Source organism: Lygodium microphyllum, chromosome 8 (genome assembly GCF_053477565.2).
Source record: "Lygodium microphyllum isolate KBCC chromosome 8, Lygodium_microphyllum_v1.1.10, whole genome shotgun sequence".
In the NCBI taxonomy this organism is placed as follows: domain Eukaryota; kingdom Viridiplantae; phylum Streptophyta; class Polypodiopsida; order Schizaeales; family Lygodiaceae; genus Lygodium; species Lygodium microphyllum.
In genome coordinates this window covers 32,862,522-32,887,760 of record NC_141142.1, presented here as the reverse complement: position 1 = coordinate 32,887,760, position 25,239 = coordinate 32,862,522, and the positions used below count along the sequence as shown (strand labels likewise).

Sequence of the window (25,239 nt, the reverse complement as noted above, 5' to 3'; positions counted from 1 at the left end):
CCCTTGGTTCGCATTTTGCAGGTTCCCCTACGGTAGCAGTCATGGACCACATAGTGCAGCTAGCCTGCAAGGAAGCTCTCCGCCATCGGAGGGAGCATAAGGCACTAGCACCCCCACCAGAACGCTATGTGCCTACTCTAAAGACGTACATGCCGAAAAGAGCCTCCAAACGACACCGCCCAGGACGCAAGTCGAAAACTCCCCAAGCCAAGAGAACGAAGACTCAAGGGAGCACACGGGATGTGGCAACACTGGCCGTGCAAACCCCCACCAGACGCTCGGGCACCAAGTGCTCGAAAGAGGAGAGGGCAGCTCGAGACAAGCGGGAATTTGATGAATTGTTTAAAAGCATTCTTAAAACAGCTGAGGCCAAGGATTACACCATTCGGGTCCCGGCCAATATCTTCCCCACATAGCCTCACAGGAGCCCCTCACCGGCATAGCCCCAGTCGCCCGACCACCCGGACTCACCCTGCCTCATACAAATAGAGTAGCCCCTATGTTGTATAAGCTGCTTAACAAAGGCCATCTTGCCATAAATTTTTATATTTAAATGGTTAAAGGGGCAAGCTCCCCACCTGTATAAACTTCCCTTACCTACTACTAATATATGCTACGTCTTTAACAAGCGTCGGAATATGCATCGCAGCCAGCACCATAGGATTTTGATAAAGTAATATCTTGTTGAGTTGCATCTGTTCGTTATACTTGATGCATGCGACTTGCATATACTCTCATGAAGTGTCAAATGGATGCAGGACGACACATGTCTTTGTACAAAAGTGTTCAACACCCAAGTCACCGCAAGACCACCAACCTCACAAGAGCCCTGACGGAAGCCTCACTGCCGGAAGCGAAAATCACCCTTGTGATCGTCCACATCGCGTGGCCCACAACGTAATCAGTGGCAACTCTCTCCTTCTAGGTCAAACTCTACACCTGGCACTCACGGCAGCTGTCACCTCAATTGCACCAATATTGCACATTCCAAAGAGGGTTGCAAAATCTCAAGTGTATCTCCCCATCTCAACAATTGTTTCTCTAACAATGAGGCTAGGACACAATCATCACTATAATATCCATTTCCTGAGCCTTCAAATCTCGACATTTCCCAACCCGTTGAAAGGTTGATAGCCTCAACATATTACAATGGTTATACTCAAAGCAAGTCCAAAAAAAAAAAAAAGCAAAAGAAAATAAAAGAAAAGAAAATACAAAAAACGAAAAGCTAAGAAGCACCCACGATCACAGCACAGCACCTAGGGGTCCTCAAATTAGGTACATCCAGTGACCTTGGTCGGTTGGCTCTGTTCCTAGTCCCCTAGCTCTCTAGCATCACCCACAATTGTTCAAGGCACATCAAGGGCACGACATACCTAGGGAGCTTGTCTCACCTATGGCTAGACCTATCACCCTGACCCATTTGCACGATTCTTTTTTTACACTGCCTTAATACCGTCGCAATCAATTGTGGTAAGTAACGCACAAACAACCATGGAAAGTACACTGTACTCGTCAAGCAATACAAGTAGCTACCAACTACCGAAAGTTCGGTGTCAATGTGTTCAATTATGCTACATCATGCTGTCACAATGCAAAGGATGTCTCATACACCTTCATGTATACTTCTCCTCAACATGGACAACTTTGCTTCATCACATGTTGTTATGAGGAATCAGACCTGCGGTTTTCTAACTACGTAATATCTAAGTATGCACGAGCACTCATTACTCTCAGCTTGCTTAGAGTTCGACCTGTCTCCCAAACTAATTGAACTACGCATTGTGCACGATAAAGAAGACTAGCACTACCCTGAGGGAGAGACCACATATGAGAGGTTTTCAATTAGGTATTAAAGACTCCAACGAAAGTGTCATTCACTCTTCATTGACACTCAACTCTAAATTCTTATCATTTATCATCCTGCAAGCTCGCCAAGAATCGTCATGTGCAGAACCCCCAAAAACCAATACTTATGCCAGCCCAGTGCAATTCCCAACAACAAACAGTCCTACCCCCACTTCAACAACCCTATCACCAGCCACCCAGGCCAACAACGTGCCCCCAACGACCTTCCTCCGCACCACCACCAAAACTCGTCCAAGGCCAACCACAGCAATCCCTTCCACCCACGTCTTCAGTGCATGCCAAAGCCTGCTACCTACAACGGTGAGTGCCATGGGACTGGCACTCGTCTAGGAGGGGGGTAATGTTAACCCTCAAACGAACAAAGGTGGAAAATCCGGAAAATCTAAAGCAGAAGACAAGGCCAAGGCAAAAGCAAAACGGAAGGTGAAGGCGCACCAAGAAGAATCCGGATGTTAGAGACTCTCCAAGGCAAGGAAGCTATTACTCCAGAGATGGAGGAGATTAAACCAGCATATCCACTAGAATTTTCACCAGATCAGAGAGACTTGGAAATAGACTTTTAGGTTGTGTTTGCAGTGGCTGTCCTTCGAGCTTGGAGACCAGTCTCTTATTGCTTATTTCAGAAAGCTCATTGTTCACTGAAGCGAAGGCAGCCATTCTCGTCAACATTTACATCAGATTGCATACTGGCCCTATTCTTGAACATAGACCCCATCTTTCTTCAGCACAGTGGGCAGTGGTTTGCGTATGTAGATCTCCCAGGGGTACACAAAAAGGAAACTGAGGTACATGGATGGCACAAGAGTACGAATCAGACAGGATTCATCAGCCCGAATTGAAGCTTCCAAAAACAACTATTTTGTGATGTTTGCAACTGCTCGACAAAGATGAGTGTGCTCTGATCTAGCTGTCACACAATTGATGTGCTCTGTAAACTAAAATCATCCCCACCCACCAAAAAAGATGAATTGAATCTTGTCTCTGCAGGCTTCAACCTTTTCTGAATTTAACTCTGGCTAAAATGTTATAAGCTTTTTTATCCCTCATGATTCCACCAACCAGGATGTTTACAGCTAAGGACCCATGCGTATGCCCCACAGGTTGATATCATAACCAATCCCCCCACATCTCAGTGTTCATAGGACATGAAGTCCGAAGTTACCTCATTCTATAAAGAGTGTTGTAGTCTCAGTGCAGCAGAAGACCCCCAGGGCCGACTACCCACCATTGTAGATATGCAATGCATCTTCAACTAGTTAAACAATAGTACAGATCACATATGTCCAGCATGATAAATTTAGTTATTTAGGTTTTTATTTCTTGATTTGCACTTACAATGATGCTAAAACTCAAAATCACAAGCAGGACAAAGTAAGATTCTCATAGGCTGATAAAACAGAAAGCCTCCATTCATGCACAGACTCTTAGAGGAGCAGAACATTGAACACTCATTTAGAGTTCCCAACTGGTCTGGAAATATACACCTGTGTCCCTAGAATATCTCTTTCATTCTTAACAATATCAAGTTCTTTTTTCTGCCTGAATTTCTCATCATCTGCCTCACTGATTATATGGTTCATGTTCTCGATATTTGTGTTATGTTGAGCAATCACTAACTCCCCTTCTTTGATCTGCTGGTGGGCTTTACTCAATTCTTGTTTCAAACACTCCCTTTCTTTCTCAACCTGACCAAACAACACCATTTAGTCTATCAATTTACCAGTTGAAAATATGTTAGGTCAAAAAAATTATTGGAAGTCTGAAATCTTTGCTAGTATAGAAACAATAAACAAACATTTTTGCGACACAAATTTCCTTCAATTCTGCTCAAGGATTCTTTCCCCTACAAATACTGGGGCCTGCCACTTCGAAGACCGAACACATTTGTATTGTTCTTTATTCCATAGAAAAGGAATGGCATTGTGATATTGGTTATCCCAAGCTTGTGCCAGAGGCACGAGCAGAAACAAAGAAATGTGGACATCAGCCAATATCAGAAGCTCACAGGAGGTCTTAAACTTCTGTGGAACATCAGGCCAGATATTATCTATGGAGTTAGTCCTAAGCAAGTTCTTAAACAAACCCTAAGAGAACCATTGGAGAGCAAGAACGCAGGTAGTGAAGTATTTGAAGGGTACACTGGACTATGGCCTCACTTAGGCTCACTGCCCTTCCCTGGCTGCTCTTTCAAAAAGAGAGATCTGATGTCACTATAAGCTGACTTGTAAGAGTTAAATGTGATCATGTTCCTTCCTCGAGGAGTAGGTAGGCATACTAAGAATATGTAGTAACATTAGAGTTGTGAGGTTAGAAACTTGTCAGCAATACCAGTACAAAGGGGAGAAATGAGAAGCATGAGACAGCAACAATGTAGGCATTAGGCAGGCTAAGAACTTTTCCATGGAACAAAAGGCAAAAGAAAATCAGCATTGTTATCTATCCAAAAGGCAGTATGGGAGAGAGAAAAAAGGGCCTGAAAAGACAGAAAAGACAAACTACAAGTGATAATAGACAAATACAATTACGAGAGAGAATAAATCTGTAGGTGTGAAATTGGAAAAAGTTGTAGTGGGAGCCATCTGGGCCTCATCCCATGATGTCTCGCATGAGCCAATCTAGCATAGACAAGCTAAATCGCCGGGGTGGTGCTACGTGATGTCATGCCAAGATCACCTGGATCCTTTGGCAGTACCTCATTCTAGGTCTCCGCCCAGTAGGCAGCAGGCCTTAGAAACAGTGCTCTGCATAGCTGTCCTGCTCTATCTATGGTAGCCCCCCAGGGAGACAGAATGGGTCCAGGTACATGCTGATCCTCTGTCTAGAGTCACTCTGCTCTGAAGGAATGGGCAAGACTGTGATAGCCTATCTCTCAGTCCTGCCTGCTGTGTCTCAATCATAGCATGTGCTCTCAATGTCTGTGCAACTCAATTAGGAAGAGCCCAAGACAGTGCTGGTCTGAGAAGCCCATTACTGTTTACAAGGGGCCAAAGCAATCATGAAAAAGGCAATGGGATTATCCTTGGGCCTCATAGTACACTGGCAGCAATGTGAAGCATCTTTTGCTAACTTGAAAAGAGTCTAATGAGAATGCAATGACATTTGTTATGCAATGAACACATTGAAGTGAACAGGGTATGTACCTTACAGGAGTATGGATCTGAAGAGGATTAGGGGCGAGAACTCTGCTTCTTGACCCCTACACACAATGCTAGAAGCCTTCTTCCCATGGGCTAGCCAGCTTTTGCCTGGCGACTGCACATATCCACAACACATTTCGGAGGGAGCTTATATAGTTCCCATTAGGTGAGCCTCTAGAAGGGCTGATTGGCATGTGACGAAGTTGATCTTGCACTTATGTAAACTAAAGTAGAAAAAAATGAATAGTATCCTTCGGCTCAAACTTCATTTGCTGAAGTTGACCATAGAGAGTCACAACTCACATGGTCAATAGAGCTGCATACAAAATTTGTAGCTTCTCCCACACCTCAAGGGTGTCCTACAAGAGGTAACCACTGGAAGGACCTTTTTGGGAGAGCAAAATAAGCATGGTCATCATCTATATCCCAAGTCAAAACAACTTCCTTGTAATTGTTGCAGTCCCAATCATCTGGATTTGGATTTTGAATGTGGGGATGCACAATAGCTTCTGAAACCACATACCACAGATGCTTTTGCACAAACCAAGCTTTCATAATGGCACTCCAAGTTAGATAATTGGGACATCAAAGTAAAAATGAAGAAAAGAAGAAATGTAGAGGGAGAGTACAACCAAAACACAGCACTAACTACACTTGTTAGGAGTTCACGCAGTGTAGAAGATAGTTGATCACAAAATGACTTCTGCAAAAGGGAAAAATCTGATCAAACATAGCCAGAAAAGGATCAATCTTGAAGATTGCAACCAACAAGACTTGCAAAAAAGACAGTCAACCAGCCTGCAGAAGCAATACGTGCAGAAAACACAGACAACTGTAGTCAAAATGTAGGTAGGACTGGCACTAAATGTAGCAATACAACAGTACAAGAATCCAAAAATTAAAAATGCGGACTGCCATAGAGCATATGGCTGGAAACAGTTTGTTTTTGTCAGGTTGCTTGGACAGCAGCAGACAGGGAAAGATCAGAAACAGTAGTAGAAGGTGATGAGCAACAAGATCCCGAACACAGACATTTGACACCATGTCAGAAGCAGGTACAGTAATGGAAGCATGTGAAAGTGCTGTAATAGGCTGCACAAGAAAAGAGAGAAGAGAGAGACTGCAAAGAGTCTTCAAAAGAAGAATGCTTGGGAAATGGAATCCATACACCAAGACAAGATTGAACAGATAAAACAGCTAGTCATTGGCTGAGTAGGCATTGGAACTAGCTCCCTCTCTCCAACAGGACGTGTAGATGTCAGAGTATGCTGATGATGATAATTGAGGAGGAGAGAGCCTAGCCTATAAATAGGCAATAATCTGGGAAACTTCAGCCAGCTGAAAAGGCCCAAAATATGCAGTTTGCCAGCATAAAAATGCTCACTCGGCCATATGCAGGGGAAAATAAATCAAGTGCCAATAAATAATAAACAATAAATAATGTGCCCAGCCTACTGCACATGAACAGACTCACACATGAACTGACTAGTTTGCTAACAATATCCTCAGCTACAATCATATTTGATGTTCTCTTCTACTCCAAAAGCATAAATCTTCTAGAAGCCCAGTAATTTTAGCTTAGCTTTTATAGCAATCACCTTGCATCCACAAAAGCCACACCATCATGTAACCATGCTACCAAGTCGGTATTAAAATCATTGGGCTCACGATCTTCCACCATTGTCAAAGAAGAAGAAGCTTGAGAGCATACAATACTGTGTTGAGGGGTATCAAATTAAAAGGTTTACAAGCCTGAGGGCATACAAAGTTAAGTGTGTTGAGGGGTATCAAATTAAAAGATTTGCAAGAATCAAATTTCATACAATGAATAGCTATATATACAGGGCCAAGGAAAAAACTCATCCTAGTGAAACAAAAATGTGTCCCAGCAGTCTTAAGTGTGTTCACATGCATCACTATCAACATACGGTAACAATCACAGAATTGTTTCTACAAGTGAGCAATGGGTGACATTAACAAAAGTTGTATAAATTTATGCTAGATAGGTAGTTGTGGGTACCTAGTGTCTATTTGGATCTATGCCATTAATTGGGCCATTAAATGTCTATTGGTGACATTAAAGGACTAGGCATTAATTGATAAATTAATGCTATTCCAAGCCTAATTAACATTGGGGAAACTAGAAGTTAGCACATTAATTGTGAATGGGCACTAGCCAATCCTTGGGCAGGATTGAATGAATAATTAATTAATTTTCAGAAATTAAATTCTAAAAATGAATTAATTAATGCTGAAAATTAATTAGAAGGCTGCCAAGTGGCAAGAGAGGATACCACTTGACAAAATTACACATGCAAGCTGAGAAAAGGCTGTTTGGGCACTGGTTCAGGGTGATTTCGGCATTGAGAGGTTGAGGGAGGAAGGAGAAGGCCTTGGATGAGCTCTAGCTGATCCCGCAGTGCATCAACACAAGGGCAGCAAGTTTCCTTCTCCACCTTAGTGAGAGGCGGCGATAGAAGAGGAGGGTTCACTAGCCACACTAGGATTTTACCCCCTTTGGAAGCTAATGGCACCCTCACAATTACCATCAGTGGGGACCGTTCAAAAGATACTCCTTTTAACTGATTTCATCTCTCATCCTCTAGCATTCCTCAGTAATTCTAACCATTTCTAGCTTTCAATGAAGAGCAATTGAAGAAATTTATGATGAAACCCTAATCTACAGCAGCAAACTAGAGTTTCCATAGCCACCTCAAGATCCGTGCCCAATTACTAAAGACCCAATGCTTGGTGTCACAACTAGGCAATAAATTTGTAGCTAAACCAAGGGGTAACCCATTTCCAAATTATTGTGGGCCGCATGCAAGAGATTCATTGTAAACGCCCCGAACAACGTAGTATGCTTAACAATTATGATATTCGCTTATTTTCAAGATTTAATATAAAAGAGAATGAACACTTAAAGCTGAAAATGAAAATTACTCACAAAATTACAACCATGAAAATGTAAAAGTAATGGAGACAAGATTGAGGATTGAAGATGGGCAAAAACCCCCCCCCCCCCTCCCCCCAAAGGAATGTATTTCTGCTCAACCCAAGTCCCTTAGGGAAGAGCTCAGTTACAATCAACCTGAGAGTGAGGAGAAGTAATTCTCACTCTCACAAGATCATGCAAAGATGTACAAACACATATGCATTATCTATTATGCAATGATAAGAACTAATTTCTTTACAGTATGAGAGAAGAAAGAGGGAAAATCAGCCTTTCTTCATCGTTGATCAGCAGTACATGGATAGGGCTTGCTTCTTGTTGCTAAAATGGAAAAAAGAGCTCGAGGAGGAGGTGTTGTAATGAATTTACAGGCTTGCTATCCTATAAAACAGCAGTGATAGAAGAGGGAATATGGAGGAATTTGATAATGGAGAAGTAGGGGATGATGATGGGGATGGATGGGGCCAGTTTCTGGCTATCTGTGGGTGTTGTACATGAGTTTATAGCAAAGAAAAATGATGCTGAACGAAGAAAAACGAGCTTTTATTTATAGGAGAGGGAAAAGCTAATACAAAAGGGAAAAGTGGAGTAGCACAAGACAAGTGTCCAACCACATGTCATGAGATGTGACAAGTGGTGGGACACTTGGAAACTTGTGTGACAAGTGTCTTGACACTTGTCTCTTCTCTATGGCCTTCCTTTTTGGGCTGAATACTGTCAAGAATAGAAACAACCAAATTTAGTAAGCACAGTCAGAGTACAGAATTTACTATTTTTAGAATGACATCCTTATTTTTTAGGACTAGCATTTTTAGGCTAATTCGAGGCTCCTAAAATTTAGGGACCTCCTAAAATTTAGGGACCCCTCCAATATAGGTGTCATATGAAAGCTTTTTCCATGTACATCGCAAAAACGGTATTAGAATCTTCATGTGACTTTCCTATGCAAAGAAATGTGCATTTCAAGCTTTCAGCCCACACATGCACATTGCACAAGCATTTCATGATCATGCCATCTTGTTGATTGTAACTGTCTATTCTGGCGGATCTAGCCCACACTTCAAGGCATCAATCCTTTCTCTGTGCGAGTCTAACCCTGATATGCGTGAGTTCTGGTCACAGGCGCCCCATCGGCCATATAGGTGGAAGTGTGAACTATCTTTTCTCTAACCCACCGCGTGGGTCTACCATAACCTGTGACCACTCATCAGTGGCTAGCTCCAATGCACTTTTCTTTATATCTAATTAGTGCAAAGGAAACAAATTTAATAAATCATTATATAGACAAATTAATGAAAAAGGATACAAATTCTGTTTCTATAGAGTTGTGACATTCATAACCAAACTATGCCTAGATTGTAGTACAATCAAGGGGCCAATTGATTTTATGAAGAGCTGGTCATTTTTGACAGCAGTTAAATTGAAGATTGAACGAATTGACCCATATCTCAGTGTACTTGAACCTTCTAGTAATACAAGATAAAGAAATACTACAAGGGGTGCGAATTGTTGGAGCCAATCTGGCATAGGTTGTTGAAGATTAAGTGGTAAAGCTTGCAATTTCAGATTTTTGTATTTATTTTTGCTATACTTTGTGGTAAATCAGGTCATTCACTACCCTTGAAAAGAAGGCAAGCTAGTTTCATGGTTCCATTGCCGGGACACTTAAACTCCTTTGAGTAGGTGGACCTGAACTTAAGTGGAAGCAAGAGAATTTGCGTTTTGCTGAAATTTTGATCAACTGAGTGCATTATGGCAAGCATGTCATCATATAATGGTTCAAGGCTTATTGATGTTTCACAATCTGAAGGTACCAAAAGCAATATGCAATGCCTAAACTTGGACCAAACATGCAGAATAGGCAGAAGGAGAGAATGTGGGTTTAAAGCAAGAAGAGGGTCCATCAAGGTCACAAATGCTGATGAGCAGCAAGGAGATGAAGATTATGACAACCAATGAAGGCTCGATTGAGGACAACAGCTGATATCTTTGGCCAATTAGCCAAGGATCCTCAGTCTACGTGTTTCTTGAACTCCTCAAAGGACAACAAGAGCAAGAAGAAGGCGTCATCCTCTAGAGATTGGAGCTCCCAAAGAAGAACCACCATAGGCTCAGAATACACCAAATGTTGGCGATGAACAAAAGCAATTCATACCAATGAGGCACAAGGCCATCTTGGTAGTGCCAATCCATTGGTTTTTGGATAGCAGGGCATGCATGCTAATATGGGTTATCCTGGATACTTTGGCAGTGGAACTATCATACATGCAATGGCTAGTCAAGGACCGCATATTGAGATGTATGTATGGTAGCCAGCAACCAATGCATGGAATGCAAACCCAATGTATCCAAGTATGGCAAGTGGAATGTAAAACCCTATATATAGCAATGTTGGCATGATACCTAGGGCACAAAGTGGCATGTATGGTAATGCATTACACCCCTTGGTGTGTATGGGGCTCAAGGAATGAATATTGATCATGCAAATGCTTTGTATGGTGCTGGTCATTATGCAAATCCAGTAAATGCACCCTTTTTGTAGCCGCTAGTTTATAATAATTTGACACCAAAGGGTCAGCAAAGGAATATGATAAGGGCAATAAAGGGGTGAAATTTGAGATCTTTACTAGTGCACAAGATAGATTGAAAACATTGACTTTCATTTAATAGTTTGATGCAGCCTACTTTGGAGGTAACTTAACCAAATCTTCCAATCTCCGAAAGGTAGCCATATTTTAAAAGGAAATGCATTGCAATGACAATCCACTCTTTCGATGTAAGTAGAGCCTTGTCAACATGGGTGAAATTTAAGCAATCATTTGCTTCTAATTGGTTAAGGAGTCTTTTGAAGTGGATATTATGTCTTCTTGAAATAAGTTGTATGTATCACATGAAAGAATTTGAAGCAATATAATAAAAAGTTAAAACCAGCCTTCCTTCTCAAATAGGGTGGTAATTTCCTGATCAAGCACTTAATTATAGCAATCAATGAATAAACATTAATTGAAATGCACAATTTACCTTAATAATCTTGGACATTGGATACCCTATTGGCCCCAAAACTACACCCCTTTCGATATTTCTTTAACTTCAATTGCCAATGGATTGATTACAAGCTGAGATTCCATAATCTCCTTGGCTAATCCAAAAGCCCTTTGCTGTTCCAACAATCGGCAAAAAATTTGGACCAAATGCCCCTTGAATTTCACCTAGGACTTACTCTAAATTGGACCCCAGCTGGCCAAATGCTGCTCCAAATTTACAATGCATGGCTACGTATTTGAAATCCCTAACAATTCACAAATTTCACGTACCCATTTCAGTGTACAATGTCTTCTACTATTGGCATGGGTCCTCAGGTGGTTGCTAAACCCTAATTACTACTATAAATTAGGGTTTGCAACAAAAATCCTCTTGTTATCCAGCAAATATGGTTGAGAAATGTTGAGATCTCTTGAGAATGGGCCGAAATAGATGAGAGAATGCCACAGAGAGAGAGAAAAGAGAGAGAGAGAGAAAATCCAAAAATTATTCACAGAGAAACCCTTCCTAATGGCTACTACCTATTAAAACTACCCCAAGAGTTGTCGCCTATTGCCACAAATTGCTATTGCCAACTCCTGTAAGCTTTAATTTGCTCTCTCCCGCTCCAAACTCATAGGTTGTTGTTGTCGCAACCTCCACAAGGCCATCCATTGTAAGAAAATCAAACCAACAGCTTCCTCTCTCTCTCCACGCGTTGAAAACTCATGATGCTGAGACCCAGCCCCAAAAAACGTTTTCTTAGTTTGCATGGGCATTTTTGCCAAGTGGCAACCTTCTAAACCCATTTTTCAACATTATCCAGCCATCCCATCCATAATTAAATTGGCTAGGCCATTTGCAACTTGGAGTGGTCCCTAGCCTCTATTGACCCTTAAACTAACATTAATTAATTAATTCATGCTAGTCTCTAGGGTCACCATTAACACTTGTTGGCCAAACAACTATCCTAGGGTCAAAACTGACACCAACTTACCACCAAAATCCTATTTGCATAACTTATCACAACTTTTGCATTTGACACCCACTGCATCCTTGGGGCCCTTTGCTTATTACCACGAAATAACTACCATGTGCATTACATGTGCTAAACAACCTTGCATATTTCATTAATAACTTAATCAAATGTTATTGGCAAGATTAAAGCATATCAAAATTCATGTCCCCGTGACAAACCTCCCCCTTGAAATCCTTGCAATCGTCCTTGATTGCATTGCATTGTACCAAAGGAAAAGCATACAGCATTGGAATTTCCACAAGGCATCACAGTCACAACATTGGCCACTATTGTCTAACTATGCCACATGCCCTAAACCTTACTTAAAATTTTGCAGCCAACATAAACACGACATAAATCAGAAAAACGTCCAAAACTATTGCTAGAAACATATTGCTCATGTTTCTCAATTGTTATAACTTCACAACCATAGTATAGCATATTCTCAACATAAACCATGGCTGAAATTGTCAATAGCATTCAGTGACATGCTACTATCCATGGAACCAACTGTAAACCATTGAAAACTGAGCATAAACGGATCATAAACTGATCGCTTGCTAACTTGAGAACTAATCACAATCTGCTGCAAATGTGACCCCAAACTAATCACAAATTGATTGCAAAATATGATCAGTATAACTGATGCAAAACTGATCCTAGAAGTGACCATAAACGGTTCTCAAACCGATCAAAAACTAAGTTGAAAGTGATCCATCAGCCTTCATCCAAGTGGTGGTCCAGTCTTGGTGACTATGGCCACTCCTCCATCAGCCCTTGCAATGCCTATCGCCTTCCTCCTAGGTTGTCGCCCACTGTTTGGTGCTCTCATCCCTACCGCATTTGGACTCTTCTCCCGTTGCCAGCACATGCTCTGCCTCCTCCAACTTGCGTTTCAACACTCCACGAAGCGACAATTGACAATGATCTCCCACACCTTCCAACGTCCTTCTGTTGCTTGCGTTTGGCCTTCACCACTCCAAACAGCAGCTGGTAACCCTTCTCATCCAGACGTCTCCCCCTCAACTATTAGAAGACAGGCATAAGAACCCACAATAAGCAAGGGAGTATAAGGGCAGATGAGTGTGAATAGCCCTAGGGGCAGGGGAAACCCTAACCCTAGCTTGGCAAAGGCTATATAAACAGCCTATGGGTCACTATCATGTGTGGGAGAGTGTACCCAAGTTGTACTCTAAGCAACTTAGTAAGCAAGATTTTGTTCTTGTACTTTGAGCTCCCTTCTCCCTCTTGTGCACACATTCCAATGCTGCAACTCTGGTTTCTAACATAGTATCAGAGCCATCTCTGATCTCCTCAGCTTCCCTCAGCCTCAGCTATCACTAAGTGCACATGAGCTATCATCTCTTTCATCTTATCCTTCTTCCTCTATAGCTGCCTGCAACCTACCTCCATTGGAGGACTTGGGGAGGACAAAGAAGGCCATATCTTCCTCTGATTTCTTCTAGGGACTTCTTGCCTATCCCAGGTCGAATCATCCTGGCACAATAAACCTCGGGATTAGTCAACATCGTGGGCAGCATTGTCCAAATCTCAAAAACGGGGCAGTTTCTAACAGCGTGGCGTCTTCAAGCGTGGCGTGGGCAGCGCGGCGCAATCTCTACCACCACCATAGGGTTTCCATAGCCCCCCTAGTGGGCCATCTTCCCACAAGAGGGCTTCTGGAAATTCCACCCACAGAGAGAGATCTCTGCCAAACCCTAACTGTGTATCTTGTGGCAGCCATAGCCAGCAAACTTTAAGCTTGGCATTTTTTCACTTTTTTCACTTTGAGCTTCATTAACAGTGATTCTAATCACTGAAGCATATTCTCTGAAGCTTATTCTAGATCTAAAAGCTCTTGGGTATGCTCAATGGACATCACTAAGTGCATCGGGAAGCCGACTTCCAACCGGGTTTCATTCAAGCATTTCACTAAGCTTGACATTAGTGTTTCTAAACACTAATCATTAATCATCTAATCATTTGCTTGCTGGGTATTTACTAAAATCTAGTGAGTGTTATTCCTCTTCGTATATTGTTGTAAGGTTATGTGTACAATTATAAACACATAGACCATCATACACTAGAAGTGTATTGCATACCTTGAGTGACTTTGTTTCAAGTACACTGGTCAATGAAATCAAAAGGATGAGTGTCATTGTATTCTCCTTGGAATCAAAGGCAACAAGCATTGAGATCATAGACCAACCTTGTCCAACACAAGCTTCATCCACTAAGCCATATCACAAGGAGGAGCCTGAAGTCCAGTCTAGGTTTACTTCATTGAAACCTAAAAAGACTATTAAACCTCGGAAGAAGTTTGCACATAAGAAAGGACCACCACAGTCATACTTTGAAATATTACATTTATATGATTTTCAACATTTCTCTTCATTGCAACTTTGATTTCAAATTGTCTGATTTGCTTCCGCATTCAGTGGAAAATTTGTAAGGGACTAGACACTGCCCTTGTCCTAACAAGTGATAAGACCTTCCCAATGACCACAACATATGCTGATGTCCGTCCTCAAATTCGAAAGTTTGATAGCAAAGATTTCCACCCATGGCGGGTACTTATAAAATACAAAATGATGAAGAGAGAGTATTGGCCTCTCATTCAAGGCAGTAGAGTTGTAAACTCTGCAAATCTGGCTGATATAGAGGATGACCAACGTGCTCAAGCAATCATAATGTTACACTTAGATGAATCCCTGATTCATCATGTTGATCAACTAAACACTGCTAAAGAAAAATGGGATGAGCTTGAAAAGCTCTATGGAGTCACTGGTAAAAATACTAAAATCTTCCTTAAATTTGAATTCTTTAGCTTGGAATATCGATCAGGAGAAGATTTGGAAAAATTCATCTCTCACATGAAGGGACTTATGGCACAGCTTGCCTCTGTACAAGCTTCAATACATGAAGAAGATGCTATTGCTATTCTCCTAAAAGCTGTAAAACAGGTGTTTCCTACTCTTGTAGCCACTCTCACCAACATTCCAGATCCTACATTGGCAAGTATCATTCAATCCTGTTTGGATGAAGAAAAGAGGAACCACAAAGAAACAGCAACAGTCATGCATCTTCAACTTCCCGTAATCAAGTATTGGTACATACAGCTCTCACTAGATGTTCTTTTTGTAAGAAAAAATGACATCTTGTAAACAACTGTTGGAAGAAGTATCCCGAGAAGATGAAATGTAACAAATGCAAGAAGACAGGGCATATCACTAGTAAATGCCCCAACACTCCTGATATACCCAAAGAATTGGTGGCCAACTATGCCTCCAATCCATCTGAAGATCAACTGTTTTGACTCTTTAAATCATCTACCTAAAACAACCTTGTAAGCCTGATTTATAAAGGCATCCCAAGAAAGGGGGGGACATCATACATGCCTTGTAATCCAATGCCACCCTGGCATTGAGGGGGGGTGTTAGAAGACAGGCATAGGAACCCACTATAAGCAAGGGAGTATGAGGGCAGATGAGTGTGAATAGCCCTAGGGGCAGGGGAAACCCTAACCCTAGCTTGGTAGAGGCTATATAAACAGCCTATGGGTCACTATCATGTGTGGGAGAGTGTACCCAAGTTGTACTCTAAGCAACTTAGTAAGCAAGATTTTGTTCTTGTACTTTGAGCTCTCTTCTCCCTCTTGTGCACACATTCCAATGCTGCAACTCTAGTTTCTAACATCAACTACATTTGCAACCTTCTCGTGTTGTCACCTTCCTCTTCTATCTTTCACAGCTATCACCAACATCTCCAGCTATTGGGATCTGCATTTTTCATTCTTCCTCTCTCCAACACTTCAACTCGTGGTCACAGCACTTGGGATCCATCTCTGATGGATGTCACTCTCCAACACTCCATTACTCTGCCCTTGAGCATTCTACACACTCTTTCATTCATTCACTTCAGAGTTTCTCCTCATTCTGTTTGAGTTTTGAGTTTTACATTTGTGTTTTGCATTTTGGATTTAGGGTTTTCTTGTCACTATCTAAGTCTTTGTGTTTCAGTCTTGGTTGTATATGCTATGTTTCCTCAGTGCAAACCCTAGTATATCTTCACATGGTATCAAAGCCGGTACTCCTCTAACAAGTATCCTGTTGTGATTGTGGAGGCTAGTCTTTGTGTGAGACTCACACACAACTTGATTCTAATTCATAATGTGTCAAGCACCTTCTTCTTCGAATCCTATGACGCCCTATCAAGCTTCTCCATCACTAAGCTCTGAGAAGACATTATGGTCTCGAGGAGCTAGATGCAACTTTACCTTTACCATTTTCTTCTTCTTGTTTTAGTCATCTTACATATGAGGAGTTTGAGGAGTATTTGCACATCACGTATAGTCAGGCTTACACCCCTCTAACAAGTGCTACTACTACGTCTAGACTGATTGGTAAGACTGGTCATCTCTCTCATCATGGAGGATCCACAACATTCGGCACGTCTGGTGATCCATCTCTTTCATCTCAGACAAGCCTTATATCAAGTTTGTATAACCCTTTTGAGTCGTATGAGCCAAAATCGTCTCTTATTTCTTCTTTTGTTATGTAGGATCTAGATGATTTTCAATATGTTGACTTCAATAGCGGAGGCTCTTGAAGCAAATACTCTTCATCAGGTATACATCAACCATTTGTTTCATTTGAGCAATTAAATCACACTTCTCAACTCCCTCTCATCCCACCACTATCTTCTCCACCTTTTGATCTACTCACATCTTCATTCCAAAACTTGGAATTACACTCCACTTCCTCTCAAAGTACACTAGGGGTTGGATCTTCATCTCAGCTCCTAGCACCTTCTCATTCACCATTCCACCATCTACCCACTCTTCATTCACTCCACCTCTCAGTGCATCGTTAGGGGGACTGCCATCCTTTACCACTACACCTTCCCCATACTCCCACTTTACCACATTCTTACACTCTAGGACAGCTATAATGGGCATCCCCCTCACTATCCCCGAACACTCACAATCCCCTCGCATGACCTTTCAGACACAAGAATATCCATTCTTTGCTTATGGACTGCCCTCACACATCCCTTGGGTCACTCCTACGCACGAATTTTCATCCTCTACTCCATGTGTCCCTATCCCTCCACCCTAGGCCCTCACGCGATTACCATGCCCATACCTAGTCCACCTATGCTCACATTTGGATCCACTGGACACGCTTCTCGTATGCATGAGGGACACTCTAGGATTACTTCTCAAGTATACTCCACTCCCCCACCTTATCCCCCCTATCCACCCTATCCCCATTACACACCTCTATCTCCAACACTACCACTCCTGTTGCAATGGCAAGAATGCCTTTATGGATAAGACTCGTTTTAATGGATCGAATTTCACCACTTGGTCTCGAACTTCATGCAACAAGTGCTTGAATCTCAAGGCCACTGGGACCTCATTGTTGGTACCGACCTAGATTAGCTCACCTTGATTACATCCGTCAATGGAGAGACCGCAATACTACAACAACTGTTGAGTTAATGCAAGGGTTGCTTCCTGAGTTTCACTCTCAGTTACAATATTTTCCCCTCCAATCCGAGCGTTCGAGTCATCTCATTGACCGGTATGCGGCACGAGATTGCACTCAATGTATCAATCTAGATTTTGAGCTTCAAAGTTTTCCATTGCAAAGGGTATTATTAAAGTATATGGTGTTCATGGAAGACCTTGGAGAAGGTCATATTGGAGAAGTATTATTGTGAGTGTTGTTGTTGTGATGGCTAAGGCCTAGGTGGTAGCCCTCCATCCATTGCCTAATGGTGAGGAAGGGAAACCAAGGCATAGGTTAAGACTCCTTGCATCGAAGGCCCCCTAATTTCAAGCATGCTAATGGGCATGTGGAGGCAACTTTTGGAGTGTAAGTCATTGCCAATTGGAAGCATCTTAGAAGAAGACCCGCCCAAAGATTATCTGAGGAGTTCTACTTGTCCACTTACTATGGAGTTGCAATAGGATTGCGATGTTGATACTCTTAGTCTATGAATCTTGAATAGAGAGCTCGATACTTTTAGACAAAGGCTAAGTATGAAGACGTTCTTCTTGAATAAGTTGCTTAACAAATACTTCCATTTTATCCAGCACATTATCTCACTACCTAGATTGCCAACCTTCTACAAGTTTAAGTGCCAATTCTTGCGTTAGCAAGGCTACACGATCAAGCCCACAAGAAGTCCTCCAAACCCATTCATTCAAAGGTCTGAGGATTGTTTGCCTCTTCTTCGGGAGGGAAAACAAACAGTAGCAAGAACTCACAAGATACCAAGACCAGCCAAAACAAGGGTGATACTACTTCCTCCAACGGAACCAAAGAAACACAAACCCTTTGGCAGCCAATTTCTAAGAAAAATAGGTTTTGCACACACTGCTAGAGGTTGGGCCATGTGGACGAGGAATGCCAACTAAGGCCCAAAGTCTTCCGCCTAGAAAACCATAGCAAACTACTACAATTGCCTCCACTCCAACTGCTAGTCCAGTGGGGCTACTTCTCTCACTACCACCCCATCTACTCCATCTATCCTAGCGGCTACTAGATATGTGGCACACAAACAACCTCAACAGCCTATATCCTTCACTACTCCTAAAGGCTTAGTTGACTAGTGGCTCACCTATTGCACATTACTCACCCATTTCTAGGGTATCCACTACACCCTCTAGAACCCCTTTCCCACCTTGTTGTACGTGATAGTAGGCACACACTTAGCCTTTTCCTTTTTTTAGACTTCTATTGCATACTTAAATACTCATTGTATGGCACTTAGCTTTGTTTTCTTTTATTTTCAGTTTTATTTTCTAAAGCATCTCACTACTTACCTCTATGCTTATAGATTTTTTCTCTCTTTTGTAGGGTTTTGTATTTTAGTGTAGGGCTAATATGAACGTTTGCACCAATCCTTCCTGAGCTGGAGACAAGCTATGCACCATTCCTTTCATGGTTCCATCTACTTGGATTTTTTCTCTTCTACCAACATGGAGACTTCCCCTCCTGAGGTGAATCGTGTAACATCTCTCTTGATGCTATGATGGTGATGACTTCTATCCTTACTCTTCCAAAAGGGATGATTCATTATCTTCATCCCCATGGTTCTCAACACCCCACAAAGACCGACATTATCAGGCTCCTTTCTTTCTTTGGCATCGACATCCAAGTTGAGGGGGGATTCCTATCCTTCTTCATATTCTACAAGTTTCGGCATTGTTTTTGGACATTGGTCCTTCCCCCCCTATTCTACATTCTCTTATGCATTGCATGATTTCAACATCTTTGTACTAAGGCACTTGGGCAATTGAACAATTTTCCTACACGGAACATTGTCCAAGTGGCACCTATTGCATGAGCATTTTTCAGCATGTAGCATACTATGTATCCCCTTGTGCACAGCACCACCAAACACATCCTAAGTTGTTTCCACTAGCAGATTACACCACCCAACCTTCTTCACATGATACTTCACCTTTCCCTCATCATTGACATCCTCAAGTGGATGGATCAGCTTCTACTCTTTTGTGATATGTTGAGTGCACCGTCCTCCTCCCATCTTCTTGGTCTTTGTTACTTAATCGGTTGCCACCCATAAAATTTACTTTTCCACATCCCACAAAAAAACAAGTTCAATGTGGTTCCATCTGCCTCTGTAGGGCTTGGTAGGCCACTAGGTAGTCAACAAGTACCCTTTGTCCGATGCCCTGTCTTCTCTGGGGTGACTCATTAGACTCCCTTGATAAGATAACCATCACCTCTGGTAGCAGATGTGCACCCTTTGTCTGATGTCCTAGTTGCTTTGGGGTGGAACACCTTGGGGTAAACATTGCAAGCCTTTCCTTTTAGGCTCAATTTTAAGCCTGAGAGGAGGTATTGAGCTAAAATACACTTTATAGCTGATTATCATCTTAAAACATCCCCAAAACACGCTTAATTAATGAAAAATGTAAATTCGAAATGTGATTCAAGAGAGTTTTAGTGGTCCCCCAAAACCCTAATTTTTTAAAGCAAACTTCAACATCTATAAATAGACGACGAGCTGCCCACCATTCAACATTATCCTTTTGCACAGATTTTTACCCTTGTGTGTAGATTTCAACCATCAGCCTTCAACCCTTACCTCCATATCTTAAGCTTAGTAAAGCCAACAGCCCAAAAGATGACGTGGAAGCTAATGCTATGAAGGGAGTCCGTTATGCATTAGCTTGTGGCTCTCTTATGTATGCTATGGTTGCTACTCAACCGGACATTGCTCATGCAATGGGAGTTGTCAACAGGTTTATGTCAAATCCTGGCAAAACACATTGGGAGGCTGTCAAGTGTATTCTTCAATATCTAAAAGGTACAAAAAGAAAGTGTATTTGCTATGGCAGGGTGCACTTAGTTTGCAGGGTTATTGTGATGCAAACATGGCAAGTGACTTGGATACTCGCAGATCTACTAGCGGGTATGTCTTTACAGTTGCTGGTGGGGCCGTTTCTTGGTGCTCCAGGTTGCTGAAGCTGAATACATATCAGCTACTGAAGCTTCTAAGGAAGTTATATGGTTGAGCAGACTTGCAGAGGATCTCGGCATGTCTATGAGTACTCTAGTGTTGGGATGTGATAGCCAGAGTGTTGTGTATCTCGCTAAGAATGCCATGTATCATTCACACACAAAGCATATAGATGTGCGATATTACTTTATCAAACAGATTCTACAAGATGGTCTAATCACATTGATCAAGATCAAAACACAGGACAACCCTACAGATGTTCTCACTAAAAGTCTAAGCAAGGCTCAGCATGAGCGTTGCATACGACTAGTGGGAGTTGGTTAGAGGTTCACTTTGGACCTTTAAGTGGGAGGTTGTTGGGATGTAAAGGCCCTTTTATTTACCTCCGTGTATTGTACATGTGTATTCTTTAGTTGTACATGTGAATGCACCCTTACATGCCCTAAGTATAAATACATTTTATTCTTTGTGAACCAAAACATTGTTGGTACACCCAAATCGTATCGTACTCTCTCTCTCTCTCTTTTTTTCGTAAAAGGTAATTGTATTAATTACGAAGAAAGTACAAGATTACATGATTACACGAGTACAAGAGGCACGAGGGCCATAGGCCAACGTGTGGGAAATCCCCGGACTAGGGTACTAAAAAGTTACACCAATCATGGCAAGGACCCAGAGGCAATTGCCAAATGCCAGGAATACAAATCCTCCCGAGGGAGCAAGTCAGAGTGCCTGATGAGATCTAGCTGCCAATGCAAGAGCCCTTTAAGCCTTGCAATATGTCGCAGTACATTAGAAGCCGAATCAAAGAGAAAAGCATTTCGGGTGGTCCAAATGTGCCAGCATCCCCAGTATCTGAAAAAATGGAATAAGATCTTCATATGTAACGGTGGTGGTGTGGGATACTTTGGGCGCACAAAAACCCAATCGAAGGGAGTCAGTGAAGACCCCACCACCGCGTGCCAGATTCGTGACAAGAGTGACCAGATATTCTTGGCAAGTGGGCAAGAAAGAAAACGATGTCGGGCCGATTCCGCCGAAGTGGTGCAGAAGAAGCAAGTGCCATTCGAGATTCGACGCTTGGAAAGGGCCGAAGCAAGAGGAAGACCACCAATCATTACCCGCCACAGAAAGACCTTGCATTTGAAAGGTGTCTTGTTCTGCCATCCCTCCATCAGCGTTGCCTGCCACCATGAGAGTGATTTCCGCAGGCCCCAAACAGCATTAACTTTCACGCCCAACCATTGGTGATCTTTAATGAGAAGATGATACACCTAATTAGTAGAGGCCTTTTCCAGACTCAACCGGCCTGCAAGGTCCCAGTCCTGCCAAGGGCGATCCATAGCTAGGGCAGGAAAGGGTTGCCTACCCTGAAGTTCCGAGGAAAGCTTCCCCCATAAATCACGATATCCGCGCGGGATCCTGAAAAGTCTCCTAGCAGTCCGAAATGATGCAAGGACATTGCGAGTGGCAAGGGTAGCATCCGCAATCGAAGTCACACCCAAACGGGCCATGCGGTTAAATCTTGGTCTGAGCTGATGTTTATCTTCCCATGAAAGTAATGTGGATACCGCCAACAATTCCAGCTGAAAAGAATTTGTCTGCACGCGGTCCCCTACAGGATGCCAACGGGCCTTTTGGAGCACCACTTTCCAAGAGCCGACCAAATGCACTAACAAAGAGGAAGAGGGACTGGAGAAACGAGCGTCAGCATTAAGGACATGCCACCATGAGGCTCGAAGGCGTGTGTTACCCTGGCGGAGGCCGCTGTCCTCAAGAAAATAACGGGCTATGATGGTCCACGGGTGATGATCCACACACATGGCACGAAACAGAGACCAACGAAGAGCCAGCATATGAGTTTCTGCATCCAAAATAGCTCCACCACCCATGCGCTTAGGGGTACATGCATGTGACCATGAAATCCAGGAAATGCCTGCCTGCAGTGAATCTTTCTTCCATAGCATGAAACGAATGGGATGAGTAAGAGCCTTCAAAGTACTGGGCGTCCATGGCAGTAATGGCAGGAAATACGTCAGCATTGGTAGCATAATTGTCTGAGCCACTTTGAGGCGGACATGGAACGGCCAGGCTTGCGACTTCCAATACATAAACTTGGCGGCCAGTTTGTGTGAAATCCACTCCAGCAGGGCCTTTGGCCGTACATGCACCCCCAATGGGTATCCAAGATGCCTGACAATCGCGCCACGAGAAACCACCTGGCCCTGCCAGCCTAATGACTCTAAATCAGGCTCCGTGCAACTGAGAATGGCTGACTTGAAGGCATTGATGCGAAGACCAGAAGCTTGACCAAAGAGCGTCCAAACATCTAATGCCTTGCGAATGTTATCCCTGTCCGCCTGCAAAATCATAAAGGAGTCATCAGCCAAGGATTGGCTAATGAAGTGCTGCCCCAAAGGAAGAGATAACCCTGCCAGCTGGGCAGAAGCCGCCATGGAGGATAACATTGAAAGGACCGGGTGAGTCGCCAAGGCAAAGAAGAGAGGACTCAAAGGGCAGCCTTGTCTGAGCGAGCGTGCAAGGAGAAATGGCTCTGTGACCCCACCATTAAGCATAACTCTTGAAGAAGCCTCAGTACTAATGGTGTAGATCAATCGGGACATGCGGATCCCAAAGCCCATAGCAGACATAAGCTCTGCAAGGAAAGACCAGTCCACACAGTCAAACGCCTTTTCCAGGTCCAGTTGAATCAAGACCACTTGCTGATTGGAGTGCCTCGCATAATCAATAGCCATTTGCACATTCAAGATATTGTGCAAAATGTTGCGTCCCTTAATGAAACCATATTGGAGGGGGTGCACAAGAGCTGGAAGGTGCTTGTGAAGCCGATTTGCCAGCACTTTGGAAAAGATTTTATACATCACGCCCATCAACGAAATTGGTCTCCAGTGTTGCAGCTTTGACGGCGAAGGGACCTTGGGGATCAGTTTGATGAGGCCTTCTTTCCATGAAGAAGGCATGACCCCTGTTTCCCAAACCTGCTGGAACATGACCACCAAAGGCTTTACCAACTGCGTGGCTGAGTGCTCAAAAAATTCATTAGTGAGACCATCCCAACCAGGACTTTTATCCTTAGGCAGGTGCAACAACACATCCATAACCTCCTCTTCGCAAATATCCGCCTCCAAAGCGGCTTGCATATCAAGCGGAACCTGCTGGTGGACCAGCTGATAGAAGACCGAGCGGGCATGCGTAACCTGGCTAGACGGCAAGGATGAAGATCCAAAAAGATCCATAAAATAATTTCTGCACATATTGATAATGGTCTGCGGATCAGTGACCATGCGACCTTCCGAGTCCTGAAGTCGAGTCATATTTTCGCGAGCCGGAGAAGCATGCAAGGCGCGAAAGAACTTATGAGACTGGCAAGCATTATCTTGCAATGTGTCAGTCAAGTTATGCAGCTTGGCCTGCTGATAAGATTTCAAGCTAAAGACTTGAATAAGATGGGCCAAACGCCGCTCCAGTGACAGCAGAAAATCATCATCTGGGGAATCCAGGAGCAAGGAGCGGACCAAGGCCAATAAGTCCTCTGCTGCAAGTCGACGGCGGCGACAAAGAGAGGCAGTGTGAATCCCATACTGCCGAGCAACCCGCTGCACATTAGAGAGCAGGCGTACAAACGAAGCCAAGCCCTCAGAGGCGAAGTCCAGTAAGAACCTCTCAATCAGTTGCTGCATATAATCCTGAAAAATTGGATGCTTCAAATAAGAGGAGTTGAAGCGTAAAGGGAGCTTATCCAGGAACTGCATAAAAGGTGCAACAGATTGTGCCCGCATCTCAAGCTGGAGGGGAAAATGATCCGACAACGCATATTGCTGCAAGACCTTCATCTCCAGCATCTCGGGAAGAAAATCATCCCCCTGCATGATATACATTCTGTCCAATCGCGACCAAGTGGTTGCATATTGCGCAGAATGAAAAGTAAAACCTGAAACAGAAGGGTGAAGCCACGACCAAAGATCTTGCTTAAGTATGTGCAAAGCAAAGGAGTTCCACACCCGGCTTTCTGGCGTATCCATTACCGAATGCCCTGAGGTGGACTGCGAAGAGTCAACACACATATTGAAATCTCCCATCAAAAACCCTCTGCGGCCAAGTGCCATGGAGCCCTGCAAAGTCAACCATAGATCCCGTCGGGATGTGGGATCATTGGGAGCATAAAGTCCCAGCAGCCATAAAATCTCACCTTCAAATAGGACTTCGATTACCAGAAAGCGGCCGTGCACATCATTTTTAACAAGAACAGGCTGGTATTTCTCATGAACAATCATCAGCACGCCCGAATAATGCTTTGCATGTGTCCCTGCATAAAACAGACGAAATCCACGACAATCCACAACCTTTCCTGCCTCACCATGACTTTTGTGCTCCACTGCACATAATACATCCCACTGATTTTCATGCAAGACAGACCACATGGTATGCTGCTTATGGCGAGAGCAAATGCCTCGCACGTTCCACGTGGCAATCTTCATATATTTTCAAACAAAGGAAGTCAGGAACGAGGCGCCTGTCGCCTCGATTGCATCTTTTCCGCGAGGGCATCCAGGACACCCTCATCCAGAAAATCAGCCAATACTGCAAATGAATTCGGGCGACCTGCTTTAGAGGTAGAAGGGAAATCCACTACCTTGGGAGCAGGGCGGGGATAACGCCTATCCCAAGGAGTAATCACATTGCCTTTCGCATCAAACGCCAGCTTAGCAGGTGGGCCCTTGGGG

The 25,239-nt window shown here is 43.2% G+C and overlaps 1 protein-coding gene across 2 annotated transcripts in view; it reads right to left on the bottom strand.

Annotated features, from left to right (window-relative positions):
- LOC148032127 (cilia- and flagella-associated protein 58-like) overlaps positions 1-25,239 on the bottom strand; it is a 156,263-nt gene that overhangs the window by 104,415 nt on the left and 26,609 nt on the right. For both annotated transcript variants that reach the window (XM_087682755.1, XM_087682754.1), the window contains one exon: positions 3,354-3,554. In XM_087682755.1, the coding sequence (XP_087538881.1) occupies positions 3,354-3,554 (201 nt within the window). The remainder of the gene's footprint in view (positions 1-3,353; positions 3,555-25,239) is intronic.